Source organism: Hyaena hyaena, unplaced genomic scaffold (genome assembly GCF_003009895.1).
Source record: "Hyaena hyaena isolate Hyena2069 unplaced genomic scaffold, ASM300989v1 scaffold_30, whole genome shotgun sequence".
Lineage (NCBI taxonomy): Eukaryota > Metazoa > Chordata > Mammalia > Carnivora > Hyaenidae > Hyaena > Hyaena hyaena.
In genome coordinates this window covers 418,422-445,588 of record NW_024080662.1, presented here as the reverse complement: position 1 = coordinate 445,588, position 27,167 = coordinate 418,422, and the positions used below count along the sequence as shown (strand labels likewise).

Genomic DNA, 27,167 nt, shown 5'->3' with positions numbered 1-27,167 from the left:
GATGACTGTAAGCCTGAAAGGGGCAGGAGCCCATTGAGGGGCTGCCTCAGGACCTCTCTCCTGCCAGGACTTAAGCTGGGATGCACAAGCCTCAAACTGCCTATCTCAATTTCATTATTCCAGGGAATCCAGATTTGGTCCTGGGTGGGACATAAGGGCCAGGTTAGAGGTTAGAGAAGTCCAGCTGGGGCAGGGCGTAGGTCTCCCACACAAAGGGAGCCTTGGGGCAGAGTGGGCAGTGGAGGCCTAGTTTGGCACCAATACTGTGGCTTCCCTGTCCCAGCCCTCAGGGGTGGGTGAATCTGGTGGGGATAAGGGTCTGGGGTCACTTGACGGTTCAGCGGCGAGATGTGGCTTGGGAGCCAAAGACCTGCGGCACCCTCCTTTGGGACCCCTCACCCCCCCCCCCGCCCCCCCCACTCCAAGGCTCAGACTTTTGGGCCTGGCCGCTCAGGTCCTTTGGTGAGGGAGGAGGCAAGGCTCTAAGGCGGGGTGTATGGGGCATAGGAGAGGCGGGGAGGCCTGGAGAGGGGCAGGAGGGGGCGCTCAGACGCGGCGCGAGGCGTGGGCGTGGACTTGGGGCTGCGGCCGGGGAGGCAGGCCCAGGAGGAGCAGCAGCTGCAGGGAGACCAGGACGCCCAGCGACGGCGGGAAGGAAGCTCCGCGGCCACAGTCTGAGGTATCTTCCTGCGGGAAGAGGCAAGGTGCAGGTCGGCCGGGCGGCCCGGGGAGGGGAGGGGAGCGGGATGCCAAGTGCGCTGCCCCCTCCTCACCGTCGCGTTGTAGTCAAAGCAGATATGTGGGCCTCTCCGGTATCGCGGTCTCTGTACCAGTTCACACTGCTCCGGGCCGTCCGCTGGGCATGGGTGGGGGAGTCAAGGAGGCAGCAGGGCACGGAGGGGGCACGCGGGGCAGGAGAGGGCGCGGGCGGCGGGGAGCGGCTGGGGCAGGATACAGTGTGTCTCCTTCTGCAGCAGCCGGCCAGCCTCACACTGGCTGCACAGCGGCTTTTCGGCCACCACGAAGAGAAGGTTGGTGTTGGTCAGTCTTTGCGCGTGGAACAGCCTGGAGGCAGTACGGAAAGGCGGGGTGTTGAGACTCGCCTCGCCCCTCTCCGTGGCAGCCCCGGCCCCGCCCCGGGCCGCACCCACCCGGCAGGCCCCGCCCATGGGCCCCGCTGAGTCCTAGCCAGCCCTCCGGTCCCCGTCCCTGGGGTCACCTGGAGCAGTTTCCGCAGTCGATGATGGCGTTGTAGGAGGCGTTCACCGACCCGAAGTAGTACTGGGTCTGTTTCATGACGCAGCTGCTCTCGCGCGCCTCGGGGTTCCCCTCAGCCTCCGCGGGGTCTGCGAGGGCCCAGAGCGCCTCAGCCCCACCCATTCACCCTAGCAAGGTCTTGGGTCTCAGCCTCAATCAGCCTTAAGCCCCGACCTCCCTTTGGGATGGGTCTGGGCTTAGACTGGGGAGGGGGGTTCGAGGAGGGGCCTCTAAAGCCCCACCTACCTGCCTGGAACCAGCTGTGATAGATGAGGCCGTAGAGAAGCTGCTGGAACAAGGACCTGCAGGGCAGGGGTCACTAAGTGCCCAGCCCCACCACTCCTCTTGAGCCCTTCTGGGAAGGGAGCACCCTTGCTCAGCTCCCTTCCCCCACGGACTCACCAGGCTGCAGCCGAGGTCCACCAGGCCAGGTTAAGGAAGTCTGCGATGGTGGGCTGCAATGGAGAGGGGCATGGGCTGCTACTGCTGTCCCTGAACCCGGGTCACCTCCAGCTTTCTCATCAGAGGTGGAGGGTCATCTCTGGGAAGGTGTCCCAGCGCCCCCTCCCCCATCTCCAGGCCAGGCATCACTGGGCTCACCACAAAGACTCCCCGAGGTGCAGCACCCAGGTTGCCTGGGGGTTGGGGGGCGCAGGCTGCCTGGTAGTCGTAGGACTCTTTGCGGGTGTAGAAGGAGTTATTGTAGAGTGCCAGCATCAGGTTGGCATCCACCTCACTGAAGAACCTGCCCACCTGGGAATGCCAGGAGGGAGAGGTAGTCACAGGGGTGGCAGTGGCACATCCCCAGAAAGCTCAAATCCCAGCCCCCTCCTTCTACCCTCTCCCTGACCCTCACCTGGTCCCACTGATGATTCTGGTTTGACAGCACCAGGAATCCCCCATCATCAATGAGGACACAGAGCAGGTCCTGAGAGGTGGGGAAGGGGGAGGAAGATGGAGAGGGGTCAGGCCCAGACCTTCTTCCCCAGACCCTGGCAGTAGGGTGGTTGGGTGGAAGGGGCACCACTCCCCCAGTTCTGATAAAGCTGTAAAGTCAGGGTGGTATGTTGAGACCCCCCCCCCCCCCAGGCCAAACAATGGGCTAGAAGTTGCAGTTGGGATTAAGAAATCTGGGATCAGGGTAAGCTAGGGTTTGGGGCACACACACCTCATTGTTAACCTCGCAGTCCATCTCACAGTGGCTGCTGGGACCACACTGCTGGGCAGAGAGCAAGGACCATAAGGTGCCTGCCAGTCTTCCCCCTCCCGTCACCCTTTGTACATCTGGATCCCCAGGCCACCTGTAACTGCCCCCTCCATAGGCACAGGAACCACTCTGAGTGAGTGGTAAGGGTTCCTGGGAGACTCCAGAATGGGTTCTGCTGGGCTTACTGCCCCCAATCCTGCCCAAGTACCTTCTGAGGCTGGTCCTGGTGGGTACGGTTGCTGGCTAGCACCTTGAACTTCTCAGCCCAGGCCTCTAGGTCCAGCTTAACACCTACCACTGTAGAGGAGAGCAAGGGGCCATAGATGTCTGCCTTTCTGGGCACCACCCTGCCCATTGTCTCCCCACCTCCACCCCAGGCATTCACCTGCTGGCCTCAGTGTGCGTCCACCCAGGCTGAGCTCCACAGCTGTGCTGACGAGGATGCCCACTGTGTCATTCTCCAGCTCCAGTGGCCTTAACAGGGCTGGAGGTGGGGTGGGATGGTCAGGTGCAGGGGCTGGTAGTCACACTGACCACTCTGTGCTGGGCCTGTGGACCCAGGGGCCCAAGCCAAGTACCCAGTACTCAGTGTAGTGTTTGGCACAGCCTAGCTCTCTCTCCTCATCTGCCCCAGTCTCAGCCAGTGTCATGTTTGAGAGGGGCCTCAGAGAGCAAAGCCTAGCCCTGGGTGAGCAGACAGGGAAGCCTCAACTTCTCATCTGCTGCTGGACACCTTGGAGGACACTCACCATCCTGGTGTGGGGGCTTGAAGACATAGCCATGGTTGTCCAGGCTACGGCGGTAGAAGCTAGCATTGAAGGGCTCCGGATTCTCCGTCCAGTCCTCCGCTGCCCTGGTTATCCGAGAAAGACAGAGATTGGTAGAAGGCGTGGTGTGTGGGGGACAGTGTCTCAGTCAGGTGCAAGAAGGTCTATGGACAGCAGGACAGAGGCAGGGTCCCAGGCAGGGGCAGGCTGTTGGGTGGCAGGGTAGGTCACTTACTTGTTGGGGAATACACGAGTGATGCCACCATCGGTGGCAGCGAACACGGCCAGAAGACTGTACCTGGGGGGGCAGCAGGGAGGTGAGTCACAGGCCTGCCTTCTGCAGGGTGGGGCCAGGGCCTCTGGGCCCATCCCAACCTCCTGCCCCCACAGGTGGGGTGGTGCCTACGTGTTGAGATCCTGGTCCCGCCACACACGCTCCACCAGCTGCTGTGTGATACCTGTGTCCAAGATCAGGTTGTGCAGAAGGAAGTTGTTGCCTAGAATGGGAAGTTAGGGGTGGAGGGGACGTCTTCTTGTGGCTCCCTGCCCAGTCTTCCCCCCACAACTACCCGGCCCAGGCCCTGCCCTGGGCTTGGGTCTGCATCACACCTGCCCGGTCTCTAGGTTCTTTGGGCTGCCCCCTTGTAGCCTGGGCACTGCCCAGACCCGGCTGCCCCACTAGGCACTCACACTGCTTGGAGTCTGGAGTCACTTTCTCCATGAGCTCAATGAAGTTTTTCAGGAAGTCGGTGTTGTTGTCTGAGGCATTCAGGTCCTTGCAATACTCTCTGGGGGTGGGGAGGGGCAAGAAGAGTGGGCTTGGGGGGCTGGACAGAGCAGTAGGGTTGAGGTTTCCCAACAGGCCTGCCTGGCAATTGACTGAGAAGCCTGAGCCTTCGGCAGGGGGTGTGTATTCTTACAAGCTGCAGCCACTACGTGACCCGCAGACTGCCACCTCTGAATAGGGGCAGAGCTGACAAAGAGTGCAGGTCTGCTTTCTCCAGCCTGGCATGTTCTCCCTCCAGGGCATATCCCTGCAGAGCCTCCCACATCTTTTGTGTAGCTGGACCCTAATGGCACACCTGGGAGGCCCCAGGAGATGCCTTGTGGCTGGCCTGGCACCTGTATGCGTTCCCGTGGGAACAAGGTGGGCGAAGTACCATGCTGGCTTAGTCAGCGTGAATGTAAGACCTCAACCTGTTGCTTCCTAGCTTTGCACCTTTGGACGACTCACTTAAGCAACCCAAGCCTCAGTTTTTTCCATCATGTCACAGAAGTCAGTGGGAACACGTGGATCCTCAGACTGGCTGCTCCTTCTGCCCGGAATGCTCTTCCCCTAGATGTGGACAGTTCAAATCCCTTGCCTCCTCAAGGCCCTCACTGGGCTCAGGCTCTGGGTCCAGAGAACATAACATGGGAGTTTTGGGGCACGGGAGGCCTGCCTGGGGCTCTGTCCCCCAGGAAGTTGTGGTGAGCGGTCCTTCCACCCTGGTAGATGGAGCTTTCTCTCCTGTCCAATCCCTCATTCACACAGTTGCCACTAGAGGCCTTCCTGCTGGGCAGAATGCAGCAGGTTTGTGGGAATTTTTAAAATGCACTGCTTCCCTAGGCTGTGCTAGGGTGCACAGTTTGGTAAGGGCACCTGGGACTGGGTTGCAGCCCCCACTTGCTCTCTGGCCCCTATGGCCTTTGTACAGTGCACAACCTGTACTTCTGTGGTGGGGGGCACACCTGACACATCAAGAGTGATGCCCACACAGTTGTGCTTCAGACACAACTGCCCCCCAGTGTCCCCCAACAGTATGTACCTTTATATTTGTGGATTAGTTCATTCACTCACCCAACATGTATTTATTGAGCTCTCCCACGCCAAAGATACAGAAGTGACAAAAACACAGTCCCCTCTCTCGGGGGTCATGTGTGCCACACAGGCCTTGTCACTCATTTCCACAGTCACTAGTGCACACAGCCCACTCCACATTTACACTCAGACTCTTACAAACATACACAATTACAGATACAAACACATCTACAGAGAGTCAGAGAAATTTGTGGGTGCATGCACACACGTGCACACACATGGAGGTCAGGAATGTCCAGAGCCCCCGTGTGGTGCCTGAGAGTGCCCATGGGTCTCTGTCAGCTGCACCCACCGACCCTCATCCAAAGCCAGGCCACAGGGGAGGGCTTCATCATGGTGTGTGTGGGGGGGTGCGCTGCTGGCCTCCTCACTTTGGGCCAACAGGCAGAACGTGTGTACACAAGGACGTGTGTGTGCATGCTGAATGTGCACTTCAGGGATGGTCCAAGCCTGGACCTGCACTGGGCCCTGACCCATCACTTGCTAGAGAACTTCTTCAAAGCTCTTGTACCCTCTACCTCCCCCAGTCCTCTGTGAGCCATCACACCCAAACTCAGCACTGCCGACAGGGGCTCTGGCTGGCTCATCCCCAGACCCACACAAACACTGACTGACACAGGACAAGGAGGGGGTGCAGGGTGGGGCTTGGGGAGGGTGCCACAAACCAGAGCAGCAGGTGCCCAGTGAGGAGTGTGTTGTGGACAGCTTGCCCAGGGCAGAAAGGGCTCCTTCCTGGTGGCCTGGGAGGGAAGGGAATCTCAGCAGAGTCCAGAGCCCTCCTGCCCCAGGCCTGGTGGGGACTGGAACTGTGGGTGGCTGGCCACTGCTGCCTGGTGCGGCTGCATGGCCCAGGTATGCACATGGCCGCACATACGGGGCTATGCAGGGGGTGGGGGTGGGGGGGCGACACTGCACAGGACACACACACACAGAGCTCCAGGCAGCAGTGCAGGAGGCGGGGCCAGGACAGTTGGGGTTGGGGAGGACACCTCAGCAAGGCCACACGCAAGCTACCTGGGAGCAATGAAAACATGTCCTTCAGACTCAAAGCTGCTGGGGAGCAGGAACTCAAAATCTGCAACAGAAATGGGGGGTTATCCGGCGGGGGCTGGGGAGGCAGGAGGCCAGGGGGCTCAGAGCTTACGGGGCTGGAGGGACAGGGCAGAGGGTGGCTTGAGGGAGGGGGAGACACCAGCAAAGAGGGAACCCGCCACTTCCGCGTTCAAGTTCGAGCCAGAGAGAAGGGGCGGGCAGATAGAAGGGGCGGGCGGGGAGGGGTGGGGGGCCTGTGGAGACTACAGCATGGCAGGAGGAGGGCAGTTATAGCCAATATGTTGCCCAGGCTTGGTCCTCTGTCGGCAGTGAGTCCCGTGGCGTGGCTGTATATGCTTCCATACGGCTGTATAGCACATATACACGGACACACACACACACATATATATACACACACTGCTATATATATGCATGGTCTGGGGGAGGCGCCGGTCTCGCTCTTATCACATCCATAATGGAAAAAACCGCATGCTGAGCTTCCTTTGCCTCCAAAGAGACTTTGAGGAAGGGAATTGGCTTTTGGCTGCGGATTTTTATCTCTCTTTCTTTGCTGCAGCTGTTTGCATTTTGGTAGGTCTTGCTTTTGTTCTGTGTCAGGCATCAACATGGCCAAACCGAGGGAGTTTCTCACGGGCACAGACAGTCCAACCAGAGACGGTGTGGGCAGCTGGGGCTGGGCTGCAGTGCATTGTGGGGGTCCAGCGGTCTTTCCTGGGCTGGGGGGCTGGGTGAGGGGAGACTCATGCCTGGGAATGTTGCGACACTGTGGGAGGAAGGTGTGGGACCAGGACGACACAGGGATGCTGCATGAACCTGTACACCTGCCCTTTTGGGCTGGGAGCATGAGGCCAGGTGGGGAAGAAGGGTGGGTGTTGACCCTTCCTAGGACCTGTCTGGGTTCATAGCAGCCAAAAAGGAATGCTGGCGCTCCAGAGAAGGTGTGGGGTGCTCTTAGGGACCTATCAATTGGGCCTGTGCATGTGTGTGAGAGTTAGCACGTATGTACACGGGAGAGCATGCGTGCTTGCATGTGTGTGTGTGTGTGCAAGGGTCTCAGTGTGGGTCTGTGAGTGAATCTGGGCTTTCCGTGGCCTCTCCCTGCCCAGCTGGATCAGCCACCTGGCTGGTCTGCATCTTGGAGGCACGCCACTGCCCTGTGGCCTTTTGCACTTGGGGCAGCCCACCTTCCAATCCTGTCTTCACCAAGGTTCTGACCTCTCTGTCATCCAAGGCTTATTTTTGCAGAAGAGGGGGTCTTCTCTGTTCCCAGATACTCCCACAATGCACTGCAAGATTCTGGGAAGTGGGATTGGGGTGCCTGCAGGGACTGGGCAGTCACTGGTTGGACTGTTGCTTTCTGATGGGACTGTGAGGCAGGGTTTGGACACAAGCCGACAGGGAATGGGTGCGGGGGAGGGGAAGGAGGAGAAAGAAAAAGGAGGTAGGGAGCAGGAAGGGAGACTAGGCTATAATTGTCATTGTTATCAGGGCCCTGCATTTCTGGGGTCACTGGGATGGATGTGGAAAGGGGAGAAAAGACAACTCAAACCAGTGGGGGTAGGGCCCGTCCCCCACCCCCACCCTGGCCAGCGGGGCCAGCTGTATCCCCTTTGCTGGACTAGGCGGGACTGGGTCCCTAGGGCTTCTTGGGGAGCCCTGGCTTCCAGGCCATGGGGACTGGGGACAGGACCTCCTCTTGTGGCTCTCCATGCCTATCTGTCCAGGCAGGGGCGTCTGTGCACTAGTGGCAGAGACCCTCATATGCTGTTCTCTCTTACTCTCCTTGTTCTCCACCAGAGTTTGTGGGTTCACTGCCTACCTTTTTCGGGAATGTCTGGCTTGGGTAACCCTAAGTGCCAGAACCTTTGTTCATGCCCAGAATGATTTTCTCCAAGCTCTTTTGCTGGCCCTTGGGGTCCAGACATATTTCCTTCCATTCCTGGCTAGGCTCACTGTTCCTGAGTCTGCTTTTATTTCCCAGGGGAATACCTTCTCCATACCTGACCCTCTGCCCCAGGGGCAGCAAGTACCAGGGTTGGGCTGGGCCAGTGGGCCTTAGCAAAGTCTCCGGGGGCAGGGGGAGCAGCAGGGGACAGGGACTGCAGCACCTAGGCCGGTGCCCAGAATGGCTGGATCTGTCTGGCCCTCCCAGTGGCATGGCTGCTGCCCTATCCTGCCCATCCCAGAATCAGGGTGTAGGGCTTCCAGAGCCTTCTGTCACCCCTTGGAGGGCTGCCAGCTTCTGGACCAACTGCCAGAGATCACAGGAGGAAAAACTATCCCAGAGGAAGCCTCATGTGGATGGCACTTTCCTTTCCCATAAGCCTCACATAAGCCCCACTGAAGACTGGTCTAGCCCTGCCTATCAGGCCCCCTGCCCTGCTGGGTGGGAGGTGGTGGAGAGGCATCCAGCCCTGTCCCCACTGTTGAGTTGTCTTGGAGGGACAGAGAAGGCGGGGGTGGGCAGGGGCCTGCCCAGAGGGGGAGAGGAGGATGAGGAGGGGGCCTGAGTTCTCAGAACACGCCGGAGACCACCCTGCAGGCAGGGCCAGGGGAAGGGCTCCTGGCTGTAATAGGGTTTAGGGATGAGGGAAAAGGCAAGAACTGGAGGAGCCAAGGGGATGCTGGGAGGGAGCCCTGGAGAGCAGGGGTTTGGCTGGTCCTGGGCAGGGAGGGGGGCAAGCAGGGGTGTGAGGGTGGGTAGGGTGGGGAGAGGAGGGTGCACTGGTTCTGAATATACTTGCCCTTCAGTTTGCTGATTGGCACTGGGACAGTCCACCAAGAGAGAAAGCGAGGAAAACAAAAACAACACAAACACAAAAACAAACGAAAAGGGGGAGGGGAAGGGGAGGGGCACAAACAATATTTTATTCAATGGCTGTTTGAATGAAAATATTGTGTCTCATCATCATACCGAAAGGAAACTTCTTGCAAAAAAACGACATGAGAGAGAAAGAGAGAGCGAGAAAACTCAAAGGAGATGAGCCCCAGTCGGCCAGGCAGGTGGGGGGTGCCTGGTGGGGCTGGAGCCCCAGCCTCCCTCCCAGTGACCTCGGGCGGTGGGCAGGCAGGGCCACAGGCTCCAGAGGCCTCTTGGGGGAGGCCCAGGGTGAGCAGGACATGCAGGAATGAGCCACAGGCAGAGGAGTGGGCCAGGGAGGGAAGGAAGTTGAGAGGTCTAGAGAGGAAGAGAGGGGGAGAATGAGGGAGAGGAAGAGGCAGGGAGGGTAGGAGATCAGGGATGAAGTGGGGGAGAACAGGGAGGGAAGGAGGGAGGAAGAGAGAGAAAGTAAGGTGCTGGGGCAGGAGAGGGAGGGAAGGAGCAGAAGGAAAAGGGAAGTGGGGAGACAGGGAAGGTGAGGGTGCAGGGAAGGGAAAGAGAAGGAGGGAAGGAGAGGGAAGGAAGGGGGCGGAGAGAAGGCGGCAAGAGAAAAGGAAGGGCAGAGAGTAAGGCAGTGGGAGTTGGAGGAAGGTGAGAGGGGTGGATGAGGGGGGAGGGAAATGGGAGAGGATGAATGAGGGGGTCAGAGGAGGGGGAGAGAGAGACCCTGGGGGGTGACACCACAGGGGGAGAGAGCTGCAGGGCACAGGGGGGAGGAGAGTTGAGAGGAAGGGGTGTCTTCCAAGAATGCAGCCCCCAGAGGTGTGCGGGGGAGGCAAGCTAAGGAGGGAAGACACGCAGTAGGAGAAACCAAAACCAAAAACCTCAACGGAAATCATGAGAGAATGGTCTGGAACCAAATTTGAGAAAAGGCAGGCATGCAGATTTCCACAGACTTTCCGATGGCTGGTGCCCCAGCCTGCGGGCGCCTGGGGGTGGGCAGACTGGGCAGGAGTGGCTGCCTTGCCGCCAGTGGCTGGCTATGCTGCCTGGGGCCGGCGGCCAGGGTGCGGGGCTGAGGCAGGGGTGCAGGGCACAGGCAGGGGCCGGGCCACTTACACTTGACCTGCAGGATCTGGTCGCTGAGGTTGGCTTGGAGGTAGAAGGTGCTGTAGGGTGGGAGCACAAGCCCTAGGCTGGGGAGGAGGGGAGAGGAGGGGCATATGTCACTGCTGGGGAGAGGTGGGCCACACTGGCATTCAGCTCCCACCTTGGAGCTGGGCAGAGTGGCCCAGGCTGTGAAGTCCCCTCTCCTGACCACCAGGGCCACCTTTCCCTGTTAGCTGTGAGAGGTTCATTCCCCAAACTCTTTTGGAGGCCTCAGAACTCCCAGTCCCAAAGCAACTCCATGCCCTCCCCGCCCCCCCCCCCCAACCAGCAGTCTCCTCCCAACACACCATATCCCCAGCCAGCCTCCTCTATCTGGCCAGTGGCAAACTCAACAGGGACAGAACACTGTCAGTGAGCTAGGCTGTTGGGTGCACAGCCATGGGAGGAGGGTCCCTCAGTCCCGAGACTTAGGCCATGTGAAAGCCATCAAAAAGCAGGGTTGGTGCTAATACCGTGAGGAACAGTCATGAGCTGGGATTGGAGGGTGAATGAGACCAGCTCTGTGGGGCACAAGAAGACAGCCTGCACTGCCTGGGCCTGACCTGCAAGGGTACCTGCTCCGAGGCTGTGGTGCCTATTGAGAGCAGGCCTGGGGATGTACTGAGGGTGACATCCTGGGTGCAGATACCCAGGATACAATCCAGGCAGGGGTGACATGAGAGGGTGGTGTGGCATGGGGAGACGTCAGATGCACTGTCTTGTCTCTGTCCAGTGTTCCTAAAGGGCCAGCAAAAGGGGTTCCTTGGTGCACTGAGAGTCCTGGGGTGAGTAGTGAGCAGCCCTGGCTCCTGGTGCCCCACTGGGATCATGGCTGCAGTTGTTGAGAACCCGCAGACTGGGCAAGGAGAGGGCTCAGACTCTGGGCTCTGGGGCTCCCCCTCACCCCTCCCTGCCTACCCAGTCCTGCCCCACTCACCTGTAGTTGGTGCTCCTTATAGGCACCCACGTATAGTTCCGCATCACCTCGTCTACGTACCTCTGGGAGAAGAGGCTGCGTCAAGTACTTGAGCCAGTACGCAGGGGTGGGGTGGAGAATAGGACGATGCCCACCCTGACTCTGTCCCCCTATACCATCTTCTCACCTCATCCAGGGACTTGACCAGCGTTCTGATCTGCTTGTGGCCCTTATTGCCATCGATCATGCTCCGACGGATCTGGAAGGGCCAGAGATGTGAGGGGTGAGGTCTCTACTCTCTGCTGCTCTGGATGCTCCCATCCCTACTCCTCTCCTTTTCCTTACCTCCTCCTTGTTCTCATCCTCCAGCTCAGCATCCAGGAAGTCCAAAGTCACAGGCTCCCGGAAGTTGGTGGTCTGTGGGAGGCAGGGCAGGAAGTTAGGGATCCCCATCCTGTAGAGTTTACCTTCCTCCTGCCCACCCCCCAGCTCACCTGGGGCTTGAGGTTGGGGTGCAGCAACACGTAGCCGTTCAGGTCAATGGCAAACACATAGCCGTTAGCTCCAAGCTGGGGGCATAGATTGGGAGCTCAGGGCCTGGAGGGCTGGGTAGGGATTCCCCAGACTCTGGAGCTCTACCTTAGCCTGCTTTCCATACCACTGAGGGTTTGCTTGCCTGGGCCAGGGGCCCCCACATGCCATGTGACCTCGAGCCTGTTTCTCAAGTTCAAGTCTAGCAGGCTGGTATCTCGCATGCACCAGCCCTTGCTGAGGCTGACTGGCAACATGGGACCGCAAGGTGATTTGGCCTTCTGCCCCAACTATCCCTAATTGTCATGGAGCTGTCAGTCAGCTGGATTGCTCTGCCTCCGCTGGCCCCTCAAGGCTGCTGTCATCCTCTCCTCCCCTCCCCACTAGTGCCTCCTCCTGGTCCCCATCTCAGTAGAGTGCATAGGAAAGAGGGTGCCCTTGGAATCCCTGGATACCCTTTCCCGGTGGAAGTGATGGAGGAGTGAATGGGACCCTGGACTCACCCTTAGCTCTCTAGACCGTTTTCTCACTGCACATGGAGGCCAATGACATGGGGCCTTCATGTGGCTCAGGGGTGGACATGCTGTCACACACATCCTACCCCTACCTCTTCCACAACCAAGACTGAAACTGCCTTCACTGCGGGTGCTGGGCCAGTCACACTGACCTTGCTCCTCCCTGCTTTATGATTTTGGTTCACCTTTAGTCCTTTGCTCAGAGAGTTTCCTGTAACTCCAAGGTACGCCTCTTGTCTATTTGACAGTCCAAGGGTCAGCAAACTATGGCCCATGGGCTATGCCTGGCCTGCCACCTGTTACCATATGGCTAAGAATGTTTTTTTTTTACATTTTTAAGTGGTTGAAAAAGACTGAAAAGGGAATTTTATTTCATGACATGTGAAAATTACGTGAAATTTAAATTTCAGGATCCACAAACAAAACTGTATTCAAACACAGCCATGCCTATTTATTTGTTTTGTTTGTGGCCGCTCAGCAGAACTGAGGATAAGTATTTACGCTGGCAGAGCCTATAATATTCATAGTCTGGCCCTTCACAGAAGTTTGCCGACTCCAGCTCTAGGCCCAGCTCTGGAAGCCTCTCCTGACTGCCTGAATTCAGAGGTGTCCCTGGAGGCGCTGTAATCCCCATTAGACTCCTCTGCTGAGCCTGGCTTGTGTCCCTGTGGGACCCAGAGCAGGGTGGATGGGCAGATGGATATTTACCGTGTAGTTTGGAGTCAGCCTCTTGATGTCATTCAGAGCCACATCGATGCCCATCACACCCAGGATCAGCTGGTTCTGGGAGCAGAGGCATGGGGGGGTCTGAAATGGGTTCAAGTCCACAGGAAAGCCCCACTGTCCAAACCTCACTCCCAAGGCCTCAAGCTATTCACAAATAGTTGCCCCATCCAGTCTGAAGGCCTGTCTGTCCCTCCTCCATCCCAGGCCTCCTAGTGTATGCCTAGCTGTTCCTTAGTGGGGAAACTTACCTTCTTTTCCCCAGGGCCATCTTGTGTCAGGTTGAAAACAGGGAGGGTCCCTGTCACCACCAACCCCAGTCCCTGAGGTGAGAGGAAGAGAGGATGAGTTAGTCTCCTGTGGCCAGCCATGCCCTACCCTGAGTGATCAGAGGATGGGCTCAGGCACAGGCCCCTTTTTTTCTTGTTTGGTTTACTCCCATATGGGGGCCCTTAAGGAACTTGACCTTGTGGACACATCTGTGGGGGAGGTCCCAAAGGCCTTACCAATGCATCCTCATACACGTTGGTCCACTGCACCTGCTTGGCCTCCTTGCCCGCCAGTACCATGGGCCTGCCCAATACGTCCAGATACTCCTGGGGAAAAGGCGGCAGGGGTCACAAGTTCATACGCCCACTGCACCTTCTCTGTTCTGCCTCCCGGCATATCAGCAAGTCACCAGGGGGCGCTCTCACACCACAGGAGCCCACTGTTCACACATTGCCCAGGAGGCAAGGCGCTGGGAGGAGGGGGGGAGGTGCCTGTGGTCTCACCTGTGTGTTAATGCGGATGGCTCCAATGGAAGGGATCTCGAAATAGTAACCTGTGAGGGAAGGGGAGGTAGAGGTGGGTCTGGGTGGTACGTGGGATCCATGGCACAGGGGCTTCTGTACCCTGTGGTGTGTCAGCAGCCTTGGGCTTGTCCCTCAGGCCTCTTCTCTTTCTGGTGTCACTCTCCCCAGACTCCTATCCCTTTAGTGCTCCCTTCCACTGCCCTGTCAATGGGACCGATGCTAGGGAAAGGGCCGTGAGCGTAGGGGTGTAAGGAAGCAGAGGCAGGGTGAGGTCCCTCTTGCTAGGATGGTAGTGACATTCAGAGTCTACCCAGGGGCCAGGCCCAAATGCATGGAGAGGTAGACCGACCAGCAAACAGACACAGGAGCAGATCAGACAGGAGATAGATGGACAATGGACAGATGGGCAGACAGATGCTCAGTCATATGGACAAGTTACACGGCCAGAGAGATGGACAGTCACATGCACACGAAGATGGATAGTGGGTAAACAGTCAGCTGGAAAGCTGGAGGAATGGATGGACAGGTGGACAACCAACCAGATGGAAAGCAGGGCATGGCAGGCAGGCCCTGAGGCAGTGATGCTGGACGCTGTACCTTTGTTGGCACAGGCCATCCACTGCAAGGGTGTGACGTCGTAGTTGTGTTGCCCCACGGAGAAAGTGAACACACGCACCTGTTTGGGGCTTGGGGTTACTGCTGTGACCACCAGACAACAGCCCTTCCCTGAATTAGGCCCAGGTCAGGGTGGCCCCCACCTGAGCTGAGCCTCACCGTCCGGTTGGGCCAATTGTACTTCTCAAAGACATCCTGCACGCGGTCCTCACCACCATCCGTGAACATCATGATCATCTTATTGCAGTTGGCACGAGTGATATTGGACTGGTCAGGAGTAGGTTTGGGGTCAGGCAGCTCTCGGCCCCTCCCGGGTCCAGGGGTGGGTCTCCCCCCCCCGGAAGTCCTGGCCCTCAGGCCCTCCTCCCCGCAGCAGATGGTGCTATCTGCCCGAGCTGCCTGTTGGGCACTAACAAGGCCATTTGTCTTGATTTCCCCGGTGTCACCAAGCCCAGGCCTTTGCCTGTCCCCAGCCACCCGCTCACCCACCCACGGGGCTCACGTTCTGTAGCTGGTCGAAGGCATACTCAAAGCCGGCCTTGTAGCCTGTGGTGCCCTTGGCCACCATGCCCTGCACAGCTTCCTTGAACACCTTCTTGTTACGCACATTGGCCTGCACCAGGTGTGTGAAGCATGACACAGGCTGTGCCTTTTCATTGAACTGCAGGGACAGTGAGGGTGGTGAGTGGCCTCAGGCTGGCCAGGGCAGTCAGCTGTTGCACGGTGCAGGGGTGGTGTGTATGACCCATTCCTCACCCACCTACCACCCTGGCACTCACCGAGGCCACATTCACGTAGTCATCATCAGAGAGCGTGTCCAGCATCTCACAGACAGACGTCTTCATCAGCTTCAGGGTCAGGCCACTCACACTGCCGCTCCTGGGAAGGTCATGCAGGCACTAGGTAGGCCTTAGGCATTCTCCTGCCATTCCCTAATGGATGTTCCCAGGAAGCAGATTCTCACCCCTTGCTCCCCCCTCCCCTCTGCCAGCATTGCTCACTCACACATCCACGATGATGACCATGTCCTTGGGTGACGAGGCCCCCTGGATATACCTGCCCAGGAGAAGCCTCAATTAGGGCCAGCCTCCCCGGGACCTTGGGGGTCCTTTTTCCCTTTACCCACATATTGATTCAACATGTTTCTACTGAGCATTCACTGCATGGGCCAGACAGGGTTCTAGGCACTGAGGATATCACAGTTAAAAAAACAGTCCTTGCCCATGACATGAGTGACCCTGAGCCAAAGGAGGGGTGAGCAGGTGATCCAGAGAGGGCGTAGGACGTATGTCCTCTGGCTCAGGATGAGGCCCCAAGGTCTGCGTCCCAGCTGTGTGCAGGAATGAACAGGTGGCAGGGAAGGGGGACGTCATGGGGTACTGCAGGAGAGGCAGAAGGGAGGGAGAGGTGCCCAGGGCTCAGATGGGTAGTTCAGGGGCTGGCCAACTGACTTTCGCTCTTGGGAACCCCCACTGGCCCAACCCCTCAGTTCCAAGGGGGTGGAGTGCTGGGCAGTGGATGGGGGGCAGAGGCAGCTGGGAGGCCTGCCTGGGTGATGGGATCCATTTTCCAGTGGCAACGATGTGTGAAATGAAAATTGGATAGAGCTGGCTGCGCCCTGCTCCGAGGCCTGGATATCGGGAGGGAGGGGAGCAGGCAGCAGAGGTGGGGGAACTGAGGGGGGTGTCCCTGCCCAGCTCCTCCTTGCTCACTCACCAGGGTCTCCTTCGGACATCGTACAGGTCGATTTTCTTAGGGGCTCGCCATGGGGTGGCTGTGGGAGGAGAGGAGGTGAGGGAGTCTGGCAGGGAAGGGCCCGGCCAGGGTAGACAGGCTTTGCAGGACTGGCTGCTTCACAGCCCACAGGGTTGACCACCCATCCCACAAACCTCAGGATAAGTGGGCTGGGTGACGGAGGAGGGTGGGTGCTGAGGGGACAGGAGAGATGGACTGACACTCACCTGGATAGTAGCGAGTGACTCCAGTGGCGCTGCCGAAGACCTGCCACAGCAGTGTGGGGTCCTGCCTGCGGTTCTCCATAAACACGTTCTCCAGGGCCTCTGTCCAGTTGAGTTCATTAAGGATGACAGTAGCTGTGGGGGCAATGGGGGCGCTGAGGTGAAGAGCACCTGGGTAGTCCCCTGTGGAACCTCACCACGACAAGTGCCCCATTTAGAAAGCCTCACTTGCTCTCTGCCTAGCCAGGCTCCCATTCCCCAGGGCTCAGCTGGGGCTGCACCAGCTCCTCCAGGAAGACCTCCAGGTCCTCACTCCATCCCAAGTCAGCTTAGCCTACCCTTCAGCCAGGCCCCACATGATCAGGAAGGGCAGCTGTGGCCTGTGGACCCTGGAGAGGGGCTGCCCAGGTGGAGCGAATTGTGCATTGGGATGCCCATCCAGCATGCTGCCTGAAGCTTGCAGCTGGTCCCTTGGGGGCTCACCCACTCAGCATGCACTCCAGGCTGCAGCCACAAGAAAGCAATTAAGGGCCCGATGATGGGGCTGGAATTATTCAGCTATTAAGGTACCTGATAAGCTGGAAGCCACTCAGCTCCATGATTAATCAACTGGGGCCAGGAGCAGGCAGGGGCGGGGGCGGGGGCTCTTGGAGGGGCAGGGGCTATGCCACAATCTTGCTCCAACACTTGCATGCATGTTTGCACACATACACACATACATACATACAGCCTGCACTCCCCAACAGGTATATCTGTGTTGAACCTCCGTGTTTCCAGCCAGGTGTGTGAGTCCCTCACTCTTCAACCTACCTGCCCAGCAGCCCAGCTGCCACCATGGGCACAAAGGTACAGCACTCTGCACCCATAAGAGGACACCAATGGGTTTCGCTCTCACAACCACGCCCTCATGACCAATTACCTTCACCCTCCCTTTCCCCTGACCTCTGTGGCTGCACACATATGATTCCTTGGCCAGATCCACCCCCATGCCCACTCATAGACCAAGGCTTCTCTCAGATGAATGGGCTCAGTCCTCTAGATCCCTCAGCCGGGATCTAGCATCCCTGCCCCCAACTCAGGATGGCCCTAAATCTGGCCGATGTATGTGTGTGAGCTGGACACCTGCTATTGGCAGGCCTCTGTACCTAAGCCCTCCCCTAGGGGCTGTATTTTTCCTCTAGTTTCTTCCACTTCTTTTTTTTTTTTTTTTTAATGTTTCATTTATTTCTGAGAGAGAGACAGCACGAGCAGGGGAAGGTGAGAGAGAGAGGGAGGTACAGAATCTGAAACAGGCTCCAGGCTCTGCGCTAGCTGTCAGCACCAAGCCCAACGCGGGGCTCAAACCCACAAACCGTGAGATCATGACCTGAGCTGAAGCTGAACGCTTAACTGACTGAGCCACCCAGGCGCCCATCTTCCACTTCCTTTCTTACACCATTATCCCACTTGTTTCGAGATCCTTATCAAAATCTACCCCAAGTGAGAACCCAATAGTGCCTTGCAAAGGCTCTTCTCCTCTTCTCTTCTCTTCTCTTCTCTTCTCTTCTCTTCTCTTCTCTTCTCTTCTCTTCTCTTCTCTTCTCTTCTCTTCTCTTCTCTTCTCTCTTCTCTTCTCTTCTCTTCTCTTCTCTTCTCTTCTCTTCTCTTCTCTTCTCTTCTCTTCTCTTCTCTTCAGAGAAGATACTTGGACTGGCTGCCTGGGTAGCTTAGTGGATTAAGCACCCAGGTCATGATCTCATGGTTTGTGAGTTTGAGCCCGCGTCGGACTCTGCACTGTCTGTGCAGAGCCTGCTTGCGATTCTCTTTCTTTGCCCCTCCCTGACTTGACTTGTGCACGCTCTCTTTCTCTCAAAATAAATATATAAACTTAAAAAAAAAAGATACAAATGCTCAAGGCTCCGCCCACAGCCTAGGAGGCGCTGATACATTCCAGGGCATGGTCCCTCTGTTCTCTCCCTCCAGTGTGTGGCCTCTGCTCCATCTTGTGTGCTGCCTGGTCCCTCTCCCTCTGCTCCCCCTCCCTTCTCCCTGTCCTTGTAGCTTCCCTTAACTGACCATAATGTGAAAACAAAACACATTTCTAGCATTGGCTGTGCCTATTGAACAGTATGTTATGGTCCTGTTCCTAATTTAGAAACTTAGTGAGTCGAACAATTTCTATTTTTCTCTTTAACAAAAAAAATAAAACCAGATTCTCAGATGTTTCATACAGTACTGCCTGTCCCGGCAGAGGCTGCCTGGAAAGTCCCAACCTTCATTGGACCTCAGTTTCCCTATCTTCCCAAAGAGAGGCTTAGAGCAGACTGTCCTGGAAGCCTGTCTAGCTGCTGCCAGAGGGGTGTCACTGACTCAGGTCAAGAGCCAAGAGTAGACCCCTGCCTCAGCTGGGCTGTCCCTGCAAGTCTCCGTGGCCACATGCACACACATGCATTCACTCCGAGGCACACTTGTGTAAGCATTCTGGCCTCCCTGCCTGGAAAGGGCCTGCTACTCAGCCCCACGTGCACACACCCACACCCACATGCACACACTCTCAGATCATGCTGAGTTGGGAAACGGGGACCATGCCCCCTCAGGCAGGCGATTACAGATTTAATTAAAAGTGACACAGTAAATAAAAAACATATAAAATGTAATTTGTGTGGGTAGCGAGGGGTGACTGGGGAGGGCGGTATGACTCCTATTTTAATTAGTGTGCCTGCCTGTGATAGTGCTCCTCGGCTGGCTCGGGCAGGTGGCCTGCGGGCGGCCCGTGGCAGGGACAGGAGTGTGTGTGTATGGGTAGCATCTGTCCTCACCCCCACCCCCCCGAGGCTGCCTAGAAGGGCTGACTGACCCTAAGGGTGGAAGGGGGCCTCCCTGAGGGCCCTGGAGGATTCCTTGCATTCTGGAGACTATCCAGAAGCTCTGGGACCTGTGTTCCAAGACCCTCCACCCGGTGGGACCCTTGGATTCTGAGGCTGCCTTGTAGGTGCTCAGAGAATTATGCTCAACAGACCCCAGGGCCCTAAAGCCTGCTGTTAGAGCTCTCTCTCTCTAGTGCCTGACTCTTGGTCTCCTCCCCTTATACCTCTCAAGATCTTTAGGAAGTTCCTCCTCATGTCTGACTCAAATCCTTCCAGCCATAGTGACTTGGTTTCCCCATTGTGCAAAGCTGCCCTGTCCCTGGACAAGGAAGGAGACACCAGGATGTTGTCTGTGAGTGAAGTGCTCCTTGTTCCCCCAACTCTTGTATCCATTTGATGTGGTAGCTCCTCAACCCATTCTTGCATGGGGCCAGGGAATGGGGGCTGGTGGGGAGGAGCTGCTTTGGAGGCCAGTGGGGACTTGGTCCAGCATGTAGGGGAACAAGTTGTATGCAAGCATTCATGTGGGCACGTGTCTACTCATGGGCAGGAGACTGCACATGCACGGCGGGTGAGTCTGAGTGCTTTGCAGTTTGCTGAGAGTTAGTGTGAGGCCGTGCCTGAGAATGATTTGATGCCTGTGTATGGGCGAGCACGTGTGACCTTGGGTATAAGGGGCTGAGGGTAGATGGCACTGGTTGAGCACCTGGGACCTGGCAGTGCCCAGGCAGTGGGCCTCACCCCCATAGTAGTAGGGGAGGGCTGTTTCTTTTTTTTTTTTTTTTACAAATAGTTTATTGTCAAATTAGTTTCCACATAACACCCAGTGCTCATCCCCACAAGTGCCCTCCTCCATGCCCATCCCTCCTCCCCCCCACATCCATCAGTCCTCAGTTTTTGTCAGCATTCAAGAGTCTCTCATGGTTTGCCTCTCTCCCTTTCCCCCACCATTTCCCTCCTTCTTCTCCCGGTTGGTCCTCTGAGGGGGAGGGCTGTTTCTGATCACTCTGCACACTCACAGCCTTTGTAGATGTCCGTGGGGATCTGCACGGCCGTGTACGAGTAGTTGACCTTGTTCTTGAAGTTTGAGTCCTCAACGAAGTCCAGCCTTAGGGTGCTGGCCTTGGACCCCCTCTCCACATCTTCACTCTCAGGGTCGTCCTGCAGAAAGGCATACCCCCCACAGTGGTGTCAGGGCTAGAAAATGGGGAGTGGGGTAGGACAGCTCTGCAGGCAGGAGAGGGCCAGAGCCTAGGTGACTAGGAGCATCTCAGAATCAGAGACTACTGAAGTCAGGAACAGAGAGAGATGGAGAGACACAGGAACAGATGGATAGGGGGTATGGACCCCTCACCCAGGAGGCCTGTGACTCCCACCTGCCCCTGCCCACCTTATGCACCATTCCTACATTTGCTAAACCCAAATTCCAAACGCCAAACTGACCCTTCCCCACATTCTTGAAAACCAATGATCAGTGAAGGAGACAGGTCTCAGAGCCACTGAGAAAGAGCCGGCTGCAGCCCTTTGCTTATAAGGACAGGCTTGTGCAATCACAGGGGGGCCTAAGCAACTGGTACCAGGAGGCCTGGAACCCAGACCCCTCACTGGGCCCCACCCATCCCCTTCATGGAGTTCCTTTGGCACCGGGGAGAGGGCCCTTGTCTCATCTAGGGGAGGGGCATCACCGCTACAGCTGATGATTCTAGGGGCTGAGTTTGAGGGGAGCGCTGGGCTGGGGTGGAGGCTAGCATTGAGACCTGGTAACTTCCGGAGGGAGGGTCCTCAGTGCCCGCTAGCAGCAGGACTGCAAAGGCCCCCGTTGACTTTCTAAAATGAGCTGCAGTCGCCTGACAGGTGCCAATTATGGCATCTCTCGGCCGAGCAGGCTGGGCATGCGCCGTGCACCCCCGCCCACCAACACAGGCTGGCAGGAATGGGTCTGCGGCTACAGTGTTGATGCTGCAGCCGAGTGGGGGTGGGGGCAGGCACGGGTGCAGGTGTGCAAGGGGGAAGGGAAGATGGTGGCAGAGAGTGAAGGGGAAGACAGGAAAGAGCCAGACGGGAAGGCAAGGAGGGACAGAGATCAAAGCAGGGAAGGGGTAGAGCTGGGGTGGGGGGGGGCTTGGCCCTGGTGTAAGCAGATGGACCATCCACATGGCCCCTCAGTGCCCCTCAACCCCTGTGACCACCCTCAACGCCAGGCTTAGCTCACTTCCACCCCCTTGTGGCTCTGCCGACTGCTCACTGGGTCCTAGGCACACACGCAGTGTTCCTGCCTCCTGCTGTATCTTGTCTAGGGAAAGGGTGATCGTGCCTCCCTACCACCCAGATGTGCTCTCTCCAGCCCAGGAGGGCTCTGGGTCCATCCTCCAGCCTGGAGAATGAATTACTGCCTAGACGGGGGTGGGGATGGGTGGGTGGGGGTGGGTGGTGCAGCAGGCTGGCCTGTGTGGGGGTTGGCATGGTTCGGAAGGGTCTGCAGCATCTCTTCAAGGGTGGATTTTGTACGGCAAAATCCAAACCATCTGCTGCCCTCCCCTCATCCATCACCACGTGTGCCACCCTCTGCCCACCTCGGCACACCCTCAGAGGACCCTCAGAAGCTTTTGGATGCTGGGTAAAGCCAGGGCAGGCAGCTGCCGAGCCTGCCGCCTCTGAGGCGTGAGCGACTCACGTTCTGCTTGGAGGAGGGGGAGGTGCGGGAGAAAAAAGCCCCCGAAATGTCAGCAGCAGATGAAGGGCGCTGGAAAATTTAATCTCCCAACTTTCCCAACTAATGTGACATTTGGATTCCGTTCTGATAAGCTATCAGCTGGCGAACTTTTTCCTTCCTTCTCTTTCCCCCACCCCCACCTTCTGGTTGGTAATTTAAAAGTAAATGGTCTAGAAAGATCTCTAACTGTACCTCTGGCAAAGATTAAAAAAACAAAACAACACAACAAGCAGGGGACTCGGCAAATATGTGCATGTTGATATTTATAGGAGGGCCACGCCAGGTCCAGCTTTTGGCCTGACCTTAGTCCAGCCCCACCCAGGAAGACTCTCCCTCCCTTGAGGGGCCAGGGGCAGGGAGTCCGTAATTTAGGGCCAGGGGTTGGGAGTCCTGGACACAGGGAGTTCAGGGGATCCTTGTAGGGGCCTGGGTACCCAAGAAAGGCTAAGAAGCCCCCTCAGTGCTACCCCATGCCAGGGGTTTTGTATGGTGGGCAACTGCAGTCTCCTGGTTTATATTTAATGCACTGATTGCTAAAATTACAGCCCGCTGCTGAGGGGGGTAAGGAATTAGATTCAGGGTCTAATTAAAGGTTCGCTCTTCATTTGAATTTCAGATTCCAGCTTTAATTTTAGCAACTTCTCTGGGAGCCACGGAGGCTCAGCCAAGGGGGAAGCACACCTGCTTTAGCCCACCCACCCCTCCTTCTCGGGCCCCCTGCCCGCCTGCCCTCCTGAAGGCTTACCCAGGCCAGCCTGGCACCATGGACCCTCTGCGGGGATCCCTGCCTGCCCACCTCCTGGTGTCATTGTCTCCCTCCTTCTCGCCCCAGGAAATGCCCCTGGCCAATAAGTCTGGCAGAGGAACACTGGATTTGGAGGCCCCTGTCCCAGCCAGTGCAGATGGGACCCCAGAGAGTGAGTTGTTATGATACCTCTGTTTACAGAGGAGATAGGTTCAACTGCTTTTGCCTCAGAAGCAGGCAGATGGACTTGGGCCTTGACAGGTTCACCAAACACTGTCTACTCTGAGTGCTCTGCACCCTTGGACACTCTTGCCTCCTCAGTAGGTCCCCTGCTACCACAATGGTCCTATGTCTTTGATGTGATGCCTCTGGTGATGGCGCCGCCCAGGCAGACATAAGCTAGCCAGTGACACAGAGGCAGAAGAGCAGCATAGATCTGGGTCCTCTGGTCACCCCTAATGCCGCCACTTCCGAAGCAGTGACCCCAGCAGAGTCTGAGTCCTGTCCTTTGTCTGGAGAACAGGCACCGGGCTGGGCTGCCTCTGCAGCTGGGGCAAGACTGACTGAGCTCCGGGTGAGCACAGGGGGGACCACCATGGGGTGCTCAGCACACTGAAGCTGCTGCTCTGCTCACCACAGGGGAGGTACCTGCACCACCTGAAACATACCTGATGGCCTACAGCTACAGCTACAGCCACAGCCACAGCCAGGCCCGGCCTGCACACCTCCAGGAAGCCTTCCTAATTGCTTCCTCTTCCCCACTCCCATAGCACCCAGCCCCCTCCATGCTGGCACCTAGACTGACCCACCGTATGAAGTCCAAGTGCCTCACTACTTGTCTGGGGCTGGGCATGGGGCTTGTGTCACCAGTACTTTGCAGGATGACCTCAGAATGTGGAGGAGGCTGAGACCTAACATTTTACGGCTGAGGCCACTAGCCCAGGGAGGGTGTGGGTCTCTGGCAGCTCTCCCTCCCCGGTGTACGTGGGGCACTCACCAGCTCAGCGTCAGCCTTGGCGTCATAGTACAGGATGTCTTCCTCCTGGTGGGAGAGAGATACCTTGACCCCCACAGCTTCTCACAAGGTCACCTGAGGTGCACCCAGGATGCCTGCCCTGAGGCCAGCAACGGTCCCTCTCCCCCTTGCTTGGTCCCTCTCCCCCTTGCTCATCCCTCATCCAGAGCAGCCAGGGGGAGGGCTGTCAGGAGTCAGGCAGGGCTTGCCCGCCCCCACTCCAGATAGACTGCCTCCGGGGTCCTCAAAGGCTCCAGGGGGATGTGGTGCTCTAGGTTGGGTGGGGATTCCCTCCTCTACTCGAGCACCAGGGTCTTAGCACTTCAGCCCGGCTGAGAGGTGGGGTCAGAGCCAGCCTGTCTGCAGAGACTCTGAGTGAGGCAGTGCAGGGGGGAGGGGGGAGTGAGGAAGATGGGAAAATAGAGCCGAGTCTGGGCCAGAGTGAAATAATGACTCGACACCGCATCTTCCAATTTCTTCTATTAAAAAGCCTGCTCATTACGGGCATGTACTTATTAATTATCTGTGATTTGTTGTGAAATGCAAGGGGGTTTACACAACAGGAGCGGAGAAAACAAAGCCCAGCCCCCGCGCCTGCCTCCCGGCCGCCTGCGCCTATGGTGCTAGCCCCACGCATCCCGGCCTCACCCGCCTGCCCGACGCCTGGGTTCTTGGCCATCTGCGCGTCATAATCACCGGCCACCCCGGGGACCCGTAACACAAACGGGCTAATTTCATGTTTAATGATCTTTAATCAGAACTGAGCATGGCTGACAGAGGCCGCCAGAAGGTGAATCTGGTGCCATCGAGTGCCACTGGCTTAGGAGGGGCCATTCCACTCCTGCCGCTGTGGGCTCTAGGGGTCAGGACACAGAATAAGGCCACTGTCCTAGTCACCCTCTTGGAGTGCTCCTCAGTGCTGTTTTGTATGGCAGAAACCTGGTGCATGGCCCTGGCAGCCTGCTTCTTTGTGGTCTAAAAATGGGGGTGTTGACCAAGAAGTTTGGTCCCAATGGTGCTCCCAATGGTCTGGCTGTAATACAGCAAGCACAGAGGCAGCGATTACTCTTTGGTGGGCAGAAGTCACCTTGGCCACTTCCTTGCTATGTGACCTCAGGGCTGCACTGTTCCCTCCCAGCTCAGGCTCCACGTGCTTCAGAGTCGGGGTTGGCCTTGGTGACTGCCCAGGTGCAGGGTCTGAGGCCATGGTTCCAGGTGGTCAGTATGGGGGCCTGTTGTGTGGACAGTGGTATGTTGTCTCCCACCAGAGGTCTGGGGGGTACAGGCCACTGGCTACACCCGTATGCATAGTCCCGATACTCTGCAACACTGACTACATGCCGGGCACCATGCTTGGGCAAGACCACAACAGCTTGATGAATGTAAGACTGGAGGTGACTTGATTGCTTCCATCACCAGAGGCATCTGCTGCATCTAGCGCTTTGCACATAGGGTGATACAGGGCTTATGACCCCCAACATACAGATGAGGACATGGCAGGGGTAAGAAAGTTTTTGCACCCAGGCTCCAACCCGCCTTCCCATTGAATCTCCAACCGTTCCCACACCCACCCTCCCACCCACCAGTCCAGGAAGACTGGAGGCCAGGCGGGACCAGGGTGGGGTGAGGGCCAGGGCCCAGGATCCAGGGTACTCGGCCTTTCCTTGTGCCCGGCTCCGACCGAAGCACATAATGAAAGCTGACATTACATCAAACACAATAAGGAGTTTCGGTTGATGAAGATCATTCCTGAACACACAAACCCATTAAACCGAGGGGAAAAAATATCAATTCAACACACTCGCTGGCAAAAAGAAAATGTGATTTGTTATCTAAAAGGGGGTTATAAACACGGCTCTGATGCTCTTTCCCTCCGTAATGAAAACAGGCGGGTGCAGTGGGAGGACTGCAGATTAGAACATGGGGCTTCACTCACCAACTTTTTAAGCAAACCTCCAGCAAGGACAAGAGAGGGCATGGGTGGGGGCCGGAAACTCTGTGGCCCCCAGGAGACCTGTGTTCCTCTCATAGGCCGGGCTGGGTCCTGCCTGCACTTGGGCCACCCCTGGGCCACCTTTTAGCTGCTGCAATGGCTCCCTTTGTCTTGCTGTCCTGCTGTTTCATGGTCTCAGCAGAGAATCAGATGTTGGTGGCATCAGTGACATGGGGGAACATGTCATACAGGGGGGTTCTGGTCCCCTGCAGACCATGTGCAAGGCTCAGGAATCTGTATGAAGCCCTTATCCCCCAGGAGGCAGGACCCTTCCCTATGTCTCCCACCTTGAGAGGCCAGGCCATGCCCCTTCCTTGGGAGAGAGTAGCATTAGCATGGGGTGGTGGTGGGCAAGGTCACATGTGTGACAATACACTGTAGACACAGCTGTGGTTTCTATGCTTGATGTGATGTGGAGCTGGGGGTGTGGCCATCAGGGTTGGGGTGGGAAGGTCCCTGGAAAGGCCTCCATGTCTGCTTTGGCCTGCGCAGGGCCCCAGGGTCCACAATTACTGCCCCGCCTTGGTTAGACCACGAGGAGGTGGTACCTAGCAATTACACGCAGGGGCCTTGGCAAAGGGTCCTGGCCTCAAATCCTGACCAGAACACGTGAGCTCTGGGATCTGGAACAGTGAGTGAAGACTGAGCCTGGAACCTCAAAATCCCCAGCGGTACCATGACTACCCCCGGGGGTCACCGGCATCTCATCGATGAGGCATGGGGGCCTATTAAAAATCCTGCAGCCTTGGGGTGCCTGGGTGGCTCAGTCAGTTAAGTGTCTGACTTTGACTCAGGTCATGATCTCATGGTTCATGGGTTCGAGCCCCGCATCAGGCTCTGTGCTGACAGCTAGCTCAGAGCCAGTGGACTGCTTCAGATTCTGTGTCTCCTTCTCTCTCTGACCCTCCCTTGCTCACGCTGTCTCTCTCTCTCTCAGAAATAAATTAAAAAAAAAAAAAATTAAAAAATTAAAAAAAAAATCCTGCAGCCTCAGTGAGGCTTTGCTTCAGGGCCTTGATTTCTCACTTATAAAATCAGGGTGATGATGTCCCCTCTGAGGGCACTAGAGGGACAAGGAGCAGGGCCTCCCCAGGCACTGGGGCCAATCCTGTGCATGGTCAGCCCTTATGTTTGCAACTCCACAGCCCTGAACATGGAAGAAACCTTCTGCTTGGGGAGAAATGGGCATCCTTAATGTCCAGGGTCTATACCCAACACCCCTTTCTATTACCTGGTATTTTAGGAGCCATTTTGCTCAAACTGGGCAGGGCGTGGAGGTAATCACCCCTTCTGAACTCATATTTCTCCCCTGTGTGGATTTCTGTACACAGATGACACACGAAGGGTAGGACTAGGGGCCCATGTAGCCCTTGTATAGGTGACACATACACTTTCCTTAGCTGGAGCTGAGCCCAAGAGAGAACATGAGGGGTGCTGGCAGGTCCCAGGAAACAGGGCGAGGAAGTGAGCATGGGGAATAGCAGTTGGCGTCTATGTTTGGTACCTTGGGATACAGTTAGGATGCTTGGCCTTCCTGCCCTGGCTCACTGCCAGCTCAGCTCAGCCAAAAGGACTGTTTTCTGAGAGAGCCGTCTGTTGCAGGCTTGGCAGAGAGGCAGGCAGGAGGCCTGATGGCTGGGGCAGACCTCAGGCCGGGGAGGCCACCTGTCCTGTCCAGCCGGCTCCTC

The 27,167-nt window shown here is 57.1% G+C and overlaps 1 protein-coding gene across 3 annotated transcripts in view; it reads right to left on the bottom strand.

Annotated features, from left to right (window-relative positions):
• Positions 1–480: 480 nt before the first annotated feature.
• Positions 481–27,167, bottom strand: part of CACNA2D2 (calcium voltage-gated channel auxiliary subunit alpha2delta 2) — a 141,626-nt gene continuing 114,939 nt past the window's right edge. Inside the window, exons 5-39 of one of the 3 annotated variants that reach the window (XM_039228195.1) lie at positions 23,469–23,513; positions 20,033–20,174; positions 16,171–16,302; positions 15,926–15,983; positions 15,215–15,265; positions 14,989–15,088; positions 14,712–14,870; positions 14,369–14,476; positions 14,192–14,270; positions 13,574–13,623; positions 13,307–13,396; positions 13,052–13,123; positions 12,786–12,860; positions 11,526–11,600; positions 11,377–11,448; positions 11,219–11,290; positions 11,053–11,114; positions 10,086–10,162; positions 8,890–8,910; positions 6,107–6,167; positions 3,922–4,019; positions 3,638–3,728; positions 3,467–3,529; positions 3,214–3,317; positions 2,850–2,948; positions 2,673–2,761; positions 2,426–2,473; positions 2,114–2,185; positions 1,858–2,010; positions 1,660–1,712; positions 1,504–1,559; positions 1,220–1,346; positions 956–1,065; positions 774–856; positions 481–687 (exon numbers count right to left, since the gene is read on the bottom strand). In XM_039228195.1, the coding sequence (XP_039084126.1) occupies positions 547–687; positions 774–856; positions 956–1,065; positions 1,220–1,346; positions 1,504–1,559; positions 1,660–1,712; positions 1,858–2,010; positions 2,114–2,185; positions 2,426–2,473; positions 2,673–2,761; positions 2,850–2,948; positions 3,214–3,317; positions 3,467–3,529; positions 3,638–3,728; positions 3,922–4,019; positions 6,107–6,167; positions 8,890–8,910; positions 10,086–10,162; positions 11,053–11,114; positions 11,219–11,290; positions 11,377–11,448; positions 11,526–11,600; positions 12,786–12,860; positions 13,052–13,123; positions 13,307–13,396; positions 13,574–13,623; positions 14,192–14,270; positions 14,369–14,476; positions 14,712–14,870; positions 14,989–15,088; positions 15,215–15,265; positions 15,926–15,983; positions 16,171–16,302; positions 20,033–20,174; positions 23,469–23,513 (2,988 nt within the window). In that variant the 3' untranslated portion in view covers positions 481–546. Of the gene's footprint in view, positions 688–773; positions 864–955; positions 1,066–1,219; positions 1,347–1,503; positions 1,560–1,659; positions 1,713–1,857; positions 2,011–2,113; positions 2,186–2,425; positions 2,474–2,672; positions 2,762–2,849; positions 2,949–3,213; positions 3,318–3,466; positions 3,530–3,637; positions 3,729–3,921; positions 4,020–6,106; positions 6,168–8,889; positions 8,911–10,085; positions 10,163–11,052; positions 11,115–11,218; positions 11,291–11,376; positions 11,449–11,525; positions 11,601–12,785; positions 12,861–13,051; positions 13,124–13,306; positions 13,397–13,573; positions 13,624–14,191; positions 14,271–14,368; positions 14,477–14,711; positions 14,871–14,988; positions 15,089–15,214; positions 15,266–15,925; positions 15,984–16,170; positions 16,303–20,032; positions 20,175–23,468; positions 23,514–27,167 lie in introns of all 3 variants that reach the window. The other 2 variants (XM_039228193.1, XM_039228194.1) reach the window with 2 other exon arrangements.